The sequence below is a fragment of the Lonchura striata genome, chromosome 4 (assembly GCF_046129695.1).
Source record: "Lonchura striata isolate bLonStr1 chromosome 4, bLonStr1.mat, whole genome shotgun sequence".
In the NCBI taxonomy this organism is placed as follows: domain Eukaryota; kingdom Metazoa; phylum Chordata; class Aves; order Passeriformes; family Estrildidae; genus Lonchura; species Lonchura striata.
Genome location: NC_134606.1, coordinates 72,766,985 through 72,778,591, shown reverse-complemented (window position 1 = coordinate 72,778,591; position 11,607 = coordinate 72,766,985). Strand labels below are relative to the sequence as shown.

Genomic DNA, 11,607 nt, shown 5'->3' with positions numbered 1-11,607 from the left:
CTGCGGGTCCCGGCCCCGCGGCGGCTCCGTGTCCGCCAGGGGGCGCCCTGCGGGTCCCGGCCCCGCGGCGGCTCCGGGTCCGCCAGGGGGCGCCCTGCGGGTCCCGGCCCCGCGGCGGCTCCGGGTCCGCCCCGGGAAGCGCCGCGATCCCGGCCCCGGCAGCGCCCCCGCGGCCACCCCGGGCCGGGACCGATCCCGGGCCCGACGGGGGAGAGGCGGCACGGCCCGGGACCCCCGGCACACCCCAGCTCCGCTCGGCCCCGCACCCCCGGCCCCGGTCGCGGTCCCGCCGTAGCGCGCCGTGTAGATAGGCCCCCGCTAGGGCCAGCCCCGATTCCCGCAGCGCGCTCTCTTCCCGGGGCTTTCCCCCCCCGAGAGCACCGCGCCGCCGGGCCGGAACATCGCGCGGCTCACCCTCCGTGCCTTCCCTCCCTCCGTCCCTTCCCTGGGCCGCAGCCCCTCGCGGTTCTCGCCCGTCGCGCCCCGCGGAACCAGCGCGGCTGGATGGCCGTGAGCGGGAGGAGCCGCTCCGGGCCGCCACCAGGACTTTCCATCGTCTCCGCCTGCTGCATTTTTCCCATGCCCGTTGCCTGCTTCTTGAAATAGGTGAGACCTGTCAGACCGCTGGGCTCATCTACGTCCCCGGTCCCCTGGGAGCTACCAAGAGTACTTGCTCCAGAGTTTCCAGAGGCACCAGAGCTGACCAACAAGGAGCTGAGTGGCAAGGAGGTGGCTCTCCATGCCACCAGGTGAGTGGTACTGCCTTTGGGCAGGTTACAAACCCAGAATAAAACCATTTTGATTGGAAACGACCCCTAAGATTGATCCCGATCAGCTCCTGACCCTTAATTCTCCCTTTAGTTTGGTGATTGAGATGATCTTCAGTTCCCTCAGGGCTACCAATCCCAGGGGCTGCACAGATCCCAAGAGGAGCCTGCAGCCCAGCACTCTGCCAAGGTGCCTTCACCTCCCAGTGCTGTCCTGGGAGAGGTGTGCAAGGAGGGATCCAGGGGCCCAGAGGGCAGGGGCCAGTGGGGTGGACACACAGGCATGTGCACTCATAACGCTGCTGGAGCCAGAGAGGCTCCAATGCTGTTTCCCTGCATCCTCCAATGGTTATTCCTGGCCAAGGAACACGTTCAGAAAGCAAATTTGACCATGGCAAGTTTCAGCCCAGAAACCAGAGGTTTTATGGAGAAGCCCAGGCACACTGGCCTGCCACACCCTCCCTGTGCGCAGGTGACAGGAGTTGGACGGAGATGCTGTACCATCCCCAGACCTTCTGGCCACTCTCCACATCCAACCGCTCCCCCCCATATCCCAAAATATGCTTCAGTGGGTACAACACTAGGGTGTCAGGGAGTTCCTTTTATCACCAAACTGATTCTGGGATCTCGATTCGATCAGACAAGACTTGGCATGTAAAGAGGGAAAATGGACATGAACTCTCCCATAAATGCATAAAGTTACTTTATTTTCAGTATACATTTATTTAATTTTGAAAAATATAAATGCTAAAATATCTCATCATCTTCATCTTTTGATTCCATAAAAGTCACAATAGAAAGCTTCATAAAACTGTAAAATACTATAATGTTATAAGGAATTTCATTTTTTATATTACTGAAAAAAAAAAATCACTTTAATATGTTTGAAATGTTTTCTGCTTTTTTCCTTTTAGTTCCACCATCTGATCCACTTCATTTCATCCTAAGTCCTTGTTCTGTCCTCCAAAGAAAACACGGACTTACGAGAATTAAAAACAAGAATACAAGTAGCTGAAAGTGCGACTGGATTCAAATACGGATAAAAGGTGCATCGGCCCCGGGAAGGGGCAGCGCCGGCCGGCGGCCAGGGCGCTGCGGGGCTGGCACGGAGCTGGCTGTGGCCAGTGGCCATCGCGGGCCCGCCGTCAGCTGGGACCTCACATCTGCTGGGGGAGGGTAAATTTTGATGGCTGCCTCTGATCTTGGAGGGCTTTGGGTCAGTCTCCACACTTACTCCCTGAAGTGCCCACCCAGGCTTTTGCGACAAAAAAACCTAGTTTGGATTGAAAGGACGTTCTAGTTATTCTCAAAGGCATGCTGCACGCAGAGAACCTTTCCCTGCCATGCTGCAGGCTCTTCCTGCCGCCAGAGGTGGCTGTTTCTCATGGAAAGCTGCAGAACCCTTTGTCCTGTCTGCAGCGCTGCCCTCAGCACAACACAAAAAACACAACACAGAGAGAAAGATCTAGAACAGCAGTCAGGACACTTCAAGTGCATTTAACACGGTTCAGAAGCAAAGCCCTCATTTTTGGGGAGACAGGTCACCAGGTACCTGGTGTTTGGCACCAGTGGATGGAAGCTGTGCCCACGGAACTGACCGGGACAGCCCCTGCCCCACCTGATGGCACCTCTCCTCTGGGATTGCTCCACATCCACGGTCTGGGCAGGATGTGCAGCAATCCCACAGGTGGCTCCTGTGGGCTCCAGAGGCAACGCTCCAGCCTGTGTCCCCACTGGGTGCCAGGAGTGCTGTTCACCACGGGATGGAGAGCACTGGCTAAAACTGTCATCACACCTCCCAAGTTACCTGTCCTCCAGCAGCAGAAGGGATCCCAGAGCTGCTCCTCTTCAGGCCTTTCCCAGGTCTCCCCAGCATTTTCAGAGCAGGTTTCAGCCGGATTCCTGGGATACTCAACACAGATTTCATGGAAACTGAAGGGGAGACCCCTCAAGAGCAAGCAGGGGCTGTACGGAGGTGGTGGCTCCTGTATGGGAGCAGATACTAAAATTTGGCATTTAAGGTCTCAGCACCATCAGAAAATCCTCTTGACTTCACCAACCCAGACTTTGGTTTCACAAGGACCAAGAGACAGCACATGCCCATCCTCTGTGCTGGGATTGTCTCCATTAGGGAATTTGCCTTGAGAGCTGGGGTACTTTTTCTTCTTGTTCTGTTTTTTATTTTTGGACGAAGCTTTCAGTGTGTTTCCCTACATCCTGGTGAAGCCCAGTTTCCCAAACACACCTTTAGATGCACATACCGGTATGAACATGCTACAGAGAGAAAAACCTCTCTCCTGATGTGATGTCCACTTGCTTGGTTCCACCCCAAAATCCTGGGATGCCCATGCCTGGCCTGCTTAGTCTTGCTGCATTGCCGGGTGTGGGGCTGAGTAGCCAAGGTTTAGGGTAAATTCTGTAGATGATGGTACACAGGGGTGGGATGCAGAAGGATGCGGATGTTTGTGAATCCAAGTGTCAGGATGAACTTCCCAGCAGGCCACCTTCATCTTCCTCCTCATCCACTGTGCCTGATGAGGTATAGACCCAAGGTACACCTTGGATCTTCTCAATGCACACCCACACACACACACAGCGGTGTTCCAAGAAAATCATGGAGCGATCCCACGTCAGCCATCAGCAACAGGGATTTTAACCAGCCACATCTAATCTGTCCATTTAGACTCCTCTAAGATCACAAGAGATTTAAGTCTCTTTGACAGCAGGGATTGCTTATCAAAAAAAAAAGAGTCCAAAAACCAATTTAACCCTAAGAAAAACAGACACTTCGGAGCAGAAGGTGTTAATTGAACTGATCCAGCCCTATGCCACATCCTGGAGATTGTGGTGTGATGTTGCGGGTTTGTTTTTTGTAAAAATCACATTATATATGGTACAATACATTTTTTACAGAAAGCCTGGCATCTAGAAATAAGAGGTAGAACTACTCATAACTATATGTTTCCTGCTGCAGGAAAAAAATTCATTTTTCTTTACAGTAATTAAAAAAAGGTTAAAAAAATTGTCAAAAAAAAAAGTCGTAGGTTAGGCCCCCATAATTTAAACAAAATAATCTAGGAAAATAACACTCTTCCATGTACCTGACGGATTAAGTCCATTAAAGTGTTTCTTTAAAAAAAATTGCATAGGAAAGGGACATTTCCAAACATGCTACAGCGATGGCAATGGTCTGTCTGTGCTGGGAGTGAAGTACCTTCTCTTTTATCTACAGATGAGAGCACGTGAGGGTTAGCAGCACGTTCCAGCATCTCGGAGCAGCGGGAGCAGACATGGAATTAGCCTGGAGGTCAGCTCTGTTCTGCCAGACGAACGGCGGCTCACAAGAGCCGGCGCCTCTGGCGTTCCCGCAGGGCTGCCGTGAATCCGGAACGCGGTTCCGGAACGCTCCTGCCCTCGCCGCGCTTGGAGCCGAGCAGGAGGCGCTCCGAGTCCCGGGCAGCGCGGGGGCTCCGTCACCTTCGCCGTGGGAGCAGGGAGCTTCTTAACATTTGGCTAGTGACAAAATGAATTCGTAAAAGATCAAACAGACAGACAAATTACAAAGTAGTTTCTGTTCCCTTGCTCCTCCAGAAATAACCATTGTCTTCAGGCTCAAGTTCTATTCTAATTTGAGGCACAACTTTTACTGGAGTTCGTGGAGGGCTGCAAAGAAGAAGACAGACAAGGTCAGAGCGGCACGAATGCTGGGCTTTGGGAATACACAGCCAGATTGGAGGCAAGGCCCACGCACAGATCGTCTGAACATTGCTCACAGCAGCGGGCAGACCCACCCCATTTCACTGACCGCAGAGCTCCAAGTGTCCAGCACTTGTGCCTCATAGAATCCCAAAATGTTTGGGTTGGAAGGAACATTAAAGCTCATCCATGGACAGGGGCCACCTTCCACTAGACCAGGTTTTTCCAAGACCCATCCAATTTGGACACTTCCAGGGATGGGGCATGCTGGTGCTTCACCCCAGGCTGTGACAATACCCCTCAACTGCCATTGAAATAATCCGGGCATCACCATGGGGAAGAATTTCAGCGCCTGTCTGACACCTGCAAGCACAGACACACCTTTGACATTTCAGAGGAATAAACTTGCTTTGCTCCACATCACAGTCCTGCTGCTGGGAGGCCGAAGCTGGCCCCAAGGGACTGGACTCTGAGCAATTATTACTTGCTGCAGTTTAAGATTATTATTTACTATATTTCCCACCACAGATTTTATGGAAAAATGGATTATTTCCCCTTAGCAACAATCCTCCTCCCAGTAGCTCCACGTCTTTCTCCTGCTCTTGATTCCCAAACCAGTCCTCAGTGCAGCAGCCAGGAGGCCAGTGGAGCCTTCAGGTCTCTCACAGCTTCTCCACTCCCCATCCCAAGCACTGCCAGGGGCTGGAATAACTATGGAATCAACTTGTTCATGATCACCTTGGGAAACAGCAACCCAGTGTAGGGAATGTTCTGCAGGAACATTCTGAAGCACATTTCCCTGTAGGAAATTCGCTGTGTTCTGAGGGGAGCAGAGGTGCGTTTCTGGGAATCATTCCAAAGCGCGTTTGCGGGTGCTTACCTTGGCATGGCGTGTGATTGAAGGAAGGGAATTGTATCAGCACGATGTGTGGCGTTCAAGGAATGTCGGTGATTTTTCTCCTGGGGGAAGAAAGCCTCGGTGTCACTGCTGGGCGCCTCAGCCCTGCCTCAGCTGCTCCAGCCCACATCCATGGGCCAAGCTCTTCCCCTGTTAGCTGCCAGACGGATTTACAGGCGCAGCTCCCCAGGAGTTCTCCCCATTTCGGGCCTGATGCTTCCCTGGGCTCTCCCCACTCGGTTACCCCGCGCTCCCCCTGTCACACCCGGGTCCCTGGGAGGAGCAGGGTGGCTTCTCTCTGCTGGCCCTGTGGGAGCCATGTGTTCTGGGATAACAGTGCTGTTCCTGCTCTGGCCGCAGGAAAGCTGCTCTTACAGTACTAGCAGGAATGTGCTCTGGATCAAAGAGCTACACTCAAGCACAATCCCACAGTGGTGCTGGATTCCAGCTTTTTTTTTTTTTTTTTTTTTTTGGTATTCCAGTGGCCTGATGCATTTTAATTTTTATTTTGCATTGTTTTTAATTAGAAACAAGCAAAAAAGATACTGGATTATAAAAACATACAAATACACGGACCAATGACAGCTCAGCCCATGGCTGATTTTCTCTGTTTCATCTCCAAGGGCATCCCAGGAATCAGGTTGATGCCAATTACCTTTTCCTTAACTATTTTAGCCCTTAAAATGTTGGAAAAAAGGCATCTGGTTCCTAAAATCCCGAATAACAACATTTAGGATGCAGTTTGTTTTTAGTATCAGGAATGTACTAAAAACATGGAATGAGGAGGCTATGAAGTTGCCTGTGGCTGATTTTGGATGATGTGCTGACATTAGCAAAACATTGAGAATATCCGAATAGCCAAGAAAATGCCTCCTTTCCGATGGTTTTATTTTATAAACCCAATCTCTGAGTGTTTCTGTATCTAAAAGCCACAGGCTAATGCTTACCATTCCCTGAGACCTCTAGGAAAGGAAGGAAACTGGTTCCCAGATCTTAAGACTTATGGATAATTTAAGGACCTAAAGATCTGGGGGTTTAGGTCCTGCTCCTAGGAAGCACTAGCCAGGCAGTAGCACTAATTTGTTACTCTAATTAGTACTTCTCCCCTCCCACCTCCGAAGAAAAGAGCATATGACACCCTTAGGATGTTAAAAAGTCATCCCAAAGGCAAAAACACCAAGTTCAGCTGTGATTCCTCCCTTAAAAGAGGAAAATGTGAAGTGGGAATGACTGAAAATAAAGATTCAATTCAACAATTACAGCTATTTACATCAGAAATTACAACCAAAAATAAGAGCACAAACCACCTAAGAAGGGAAATATGTTAATGGCCAACTGATCTTGCCTGTGCAGCTTAATGACACAAATAAATAATTACTCTGTTAAATGCTGCTTTTTGCTACTGTTTGGCACCTAAGGGAACAAACAGTGAAAGGACAGTGCTGCAAATCCAGAACACCAGGCTCAGTGGAAAAAAAATAAATCCCACCATCAGCAGGTTAACACCAAGGGGGAAAGGGAGAGGAGAGGAAGAGAGAGTGGGTGGCCAGGAGACCTGTCAGGAGCTGGAGAAAAGCACTTAAATTGGAGGCACCAGAAGGAACAACATTCATTTTGTAACCAGCAAAGAAAAAAAAAGCTCACAAAAGCAAAATCTGTCATAAAGCAGGGGCCTGGAAATTAAAAAGGAGAGGGAAGGAAAAAAAAAAAAGAACAAGAGAATACTTCTGAAGTAAAAGGAAAGATTAAATTTTTTTAATCACTCTAAATAGACATAGATATATTTTTGTAGTGCAAGTCAGAGTCAAGCAGGCATGCAAGAGCTCAGTTCTACTCACTGTCAGCAGGTTTGCTATCACTTAGGAAAGGTTCCTGCTCCATGATGTCCATTGGTATTTTAATACTTGGGACTTTTTCTGAGTAGGGGCAGTCAGACTGTGAAAGAAACGTGTAAAAGGTCTTAGAATATTCCCACTGCTCTCTCTCTCATCGTCTCCCACACATTAAAATTATCCTTCACATAGTTCTGTAGGAACAGGTAAAAGAAAAGAAGGGAAAAGAAAAAAGCATCCTCCAGCTTAGCTGCCTGATGGATTCCACTGGTTCCCCACTGCATCCCACTTCCCTTGATTACCTTCATACCCCAAAAATAAAACAGAAAATAATCATCTTGTGGAATATAAATTGAAATACATCTCCTCTTTCCCACCCCATCATCTCAAAAGAAACCATCCCATTCTGCCTGGAGTCGGCTGCAGGAAATAGAGATGGAAAACGCATTTGTGGGCAGACACAGCAGGGCACTGGCTGCTGGAAAAGCTCCTCCAAACCCTTTATCCTGCTGGGATTCTTGTAAAAGCCTTTGGTTGTTCCCAATTGCTCTACAGGGCCCAGATATGACATGGCAGAGGCTCCCTACATCAGACTGGCTCAGCTCCCTATTTAATGCAAGTGGAGTCAAACTCAGTCTCAGTTACACCTCTGGTTCATCAGTTCCAGAGCCCTGGGAAGAATTCTGTAACCCTGGCCCAGCCAGAGAAACAGCACCCAGGTCAGGATGGGGCACAGGGAAAAGCTGGGCTCCCCCAGAGCTGGGGCACTGCCAGGGTTTTACACCCCCCTGCCTGCTGTCACCCACCTGCTTCTGCTTAATAGGAGCTGCTTGGAATTGTTTTGCTTTTTTAAAAAATAAAGGGAACTCCTCATAGCCAAGGAAAGGCTGTTACTGCCTAACTTGGCAAAGGCAAGAAGGTGGGATTTGCCAGAAATGTTGGGACATCTTTGTTCCTGAAGAGAACCAGACCCACAACACCAGGGTGGAGGGAGGAGATCTTCCAGTCAGGGCAGGAAAACACTAAGGAAGCCAGAGACTGGCTCTCCCTGGATTATTATTCTTATTTTTCATTTATTTTTTAATAAAACTGATATCCAGTGCCTTATTTCATACTCCAATATCAACATGTTTCCTTATGACTATTTTTATGAGGCTGAGGGACAAGCATAACACAAATAAAGCACAAGCAACACCCAGTAATTCCCTTGGCTGAACTTGGATCCATGCATTGCCACCCAGATCCCACAGGATTAACTCTGGGGGTGGATATTTCTGGAAGGGAAAGTGTGAAAAAATCCAGTCAGTAATGCCCAGTGCTGTAAGTTCAGGAAGCTGGTAAAAGCAAGTGCTGAAAAAAACCAGCAAGAGTTAAGAACCAATATTTTGCATAATATGCCTTATCCATTAGATTTATTAATGCACCTGGAATTCAGGAAAAGCCTGGGAAGAGAGGAAATATCTTAAAATGTACTGGAGAGAGGGAAGTCATGGCTTGGGATATGCTGCTGGATTCACACCAGTCAGCAGGAGGGGATGGAGTCAAACCTTTGCTGATTGCTCAGCAGAGCCTCTTTTACTCTCATCTGGGTTTGCTCAAAGGTGCTGAAGAAAACCCTCGCCCTGGGAAGCAGAGCAATGATGGAACAGGGCAGCTTGCTGATTGAACTAAAGCAAACCCTCCCAGCTGCTCTTGCTGCTGTGCTAAAAGGGAATTCTTTTCCAGCTTCAGGCAACCTTACCTCTCCCTACAGCCCAGGAAAGGCCCTTCTCCCTGGACATGTGCAGAGGAAGTGACACCAATCTTAGAACTCACCACAGAGTGTGTTTAGCACTTCAACATAAATTTAAAGGATTTGAGTTAGACCTGAGCAAGAGAACACTTAAAGGCACCAAGACTAAATTTCTTCTTCTTATATATACAGGAGGAAAGAGAACAGTCAAAGGCACATGAGTCTGGTCTAACTGGGTCACTATTCACTATTTAGGGCATGCTGCCACCTGAGGTAGGACCAGAGTGTACTGCAGAGGGCACAGGTGCTCAGGAAACATGTAGGTGGTGAGTTCTACCAACACAAAGCAGTTTTTTCCTGCAGTAGGACAAATCACATATATTTGGTGCTTTCCAAAAGAGCCATTACAAAAATATAAAAAAAAAAAAAAAAAAAAAAAGCCCAAAAAAACCCCAGTAGGACCAGAGCTGCTGGTGAAAAGCATTCTCCTCCTAAAATGTAAGAGACAATGAAGGGGAGAAAGGCATAGGAGGGAAGCTGGAGGAGGCAGCAGGGTGATGAGAGGCATTCTAGCAAGGGGCATCGCATCTCAGCAGGAACCTGGTGCTCTTGGAAAGTGTGATTTCATTCCTAGCAATGCACAAACCACCCACCACAGGCTGGAAAAGGGAAGGCAGTGTAGGAATTAAGTTTTCTTTAGGATCCATTTGCTGCAGCAGCGGAAGACCGAGCTATCAGCTCCAAAAGTGGCTCTTAAATGTCCAGCCCCAGCACTGGGCAGGGCATGGAATGTGCTGGGGGTTAGCTACCTAGGGAGCAGCAATGTGACAAGAGCTCCTTACATCATCATTGTCACTGTCCATACTGCCCTTCTTCTTTTTCTTCTTCTTCTCATCCTCTTTCTTCTTCTTGTCCTTTTCTGGAATGACGTCATCAAGAAAGCTTAAGTCATGCTGGGAAAAGAGGTAGTCCATGGCTTTTCTGACTGCCACCAGGGCCAAGATCTGCAAAGGCAGAGAGGGATTCCCAGTCACATTTTACCTTTCACTTGGCACACTGCATTCCTCTCAGCTCTGCTTCTAAGCCCACACTCTTGAATTCTGGCTGTAAATGAACATACAAAGAAGGTGGTGAACACCTGGGACATCTGTGTCAGCTTAAGAGGTTGTGCTGTGACTGCCTCATGTCAGAAAATATCAGAAGCAGCGGATACTCTTGTATATAATATTCCTGTATTAGGAAATAAATAGGAAAAAAAATGAGCACTTTCATTTACTTTTAGAGGCAGGTTCACAGGACAGCCTGAGTAATAAAACCTTGACTTATTTCTCACCACTTCCCCAGCTGAACTCTCAAGAAATGAGACAAGTGCCAATCCACGCCCCCAGAGTTTGCAGAATAAAGTTTACTGGGATTGTGGCAGCAGGAAACTGGAGTAAAAGCTTGTTCTGTGCAAGACTGCAACAAAAGCGCTGGGAAGAAAGGAAGGGGCGTGTCTGAAACGTGTGCTTACATGGACACTGGGTACAGCAACAGGCTGGCAGCTGTAACCTATTCCCAATGGGCTGCCTTTAAGGACAGCTTTGTCCCAAGCAATCATGATCACAGCACAAACAACTCCCAGGAAAAGATCTCCAGCTCTGACTTGCGTAACCGAAGACGCGATTACAGACGTGAGGAGTCACTCAGGGGTGGAACGACGCCACGCAGACACCCGTGACCATCCCACTATGAGTTACTGTGTTGACCATGCCTTTCCTCCAAATAAACAGGGAGCTGGCTATTGGCCACGTCCTCGCAAAGTGAAGTTTGCAGTGTTTTGCTCACAAGTGCAGAAAATTGAGCTTTTGTCATCATATCCAGCTCCATGGAAGCTGTGGCTGTGCCTTTCCCAAGTCTGCACCATTCTAAAAAACTTTATCAGCCTTGGGTTTCACTCAGATTCTAACATAGGCAAAAAGGTTTTAGATTCAGCTTCCAACATGAGTGCAACACAGCCATGGAGTTGTGATGGAATGCCACATCAGTGAGAATTACTGATTTTTAACATCCTTCCCAGGAATATGTGTCTCAGCAGGAACATTTGGAGGATTTTTTTTTAACTGGCATCATCTTTTCTCATTTCACCATCTTGTTCTTTACCTGGTTCTGCCTCCCTCCTTCTCTCCCTTAAATAAGCACTGCAGCTCCTACCTGCCCCCACAGCTCAGATTTTACTTGTCCATAAACCTGAAATTAGGCGATCTGGGACCAAGATTTATTCAGGAGTTTCATAAGGCTTTGCCTTTGCCCAAGTCAGACCCATCTCCAAGCCAGAGATCTGTCTATAGACCTAGTAACAATATGAATAGTCACACATAGATGGTAGACAACATTAGTGTCTCTTAATTTGAGTCCAAGGAAAAGAGACATTCCCTTTCTCTCCCTTTGGCACCTCTCTTAGTGCTGAGCCTCCTTCTTGGTTTTGTCAATTTGTGCTCTTTAAAATCCAGGGAGACATTTTGTATCTGGTAGCTAGCATGGACTAAACCAGAAAAACTATGCCCCTCTCCTTGGTTCATGCAGCTCAAGGAGAAACCACAGCAAATCTAACCTTGGAAGCCAGGAATAGTCAACACTAACTACACTTTCCTGGGAAAAATTAACTTTCCAGGCTCATTTTCCTCCAGAGGATTTCTGGAA

General features: G+C 48.4%; 1 protein-coding gene and 1 long non-coding RNA gene across 7 annotated transcripts in view; one reads left to right on the top strand and one right to left on the bottom strand.

Annotated features, from left to right (window-relative positions):
* The first annotated feature begins 342 nt into the window (after positions 1-342).
* On the top strand, positions 343-1,777 carry LOC144246239 (uncharacterized). Its single transcript, XR_013339909.1, has 2 exons — positions 343-749; positions 1,682-1,777. It is a non-coding gene; the product is annotated as an uncharacterized LOC144246239 (long non-coding RNA).
* Positions 1,778-4,317: 2,540 nt separating this feature from the next.
* Positions 4,318-11,607, bottom strand: part of SLC4A4 (solute carrier family 4 member 4) — a 125,175-nt gene continuing 117,885 nt past the window's right edge. For all 6 annotated transcript variants that reach the window (XM_077783080.1, XM_021529552.2, XM_021529553.3 and 3 more), the window contains 4 exons: positions 9,768-9,929; positions 7,200-7,296; positions 5,344-5,423; positions 4,318-4,430 (listed from right to left, as the gene is read on the bottom strand). In XM_077783080.1, the coding sequence (XP_077639206.1) occupies positions 5,380-5,423; positions 7,200-7,296; positions 9,768-9,929 (303 nt within the window). In that variant the 3' untranslated portion in view covers positions 4,318-4,430; positions 5,344-5,379. The remainder of the gene's footprint in view (positions 4,431-5,343; positions 5,424-7,199; positions 7,297-9,767; positions 9,930-11,607) is intronic.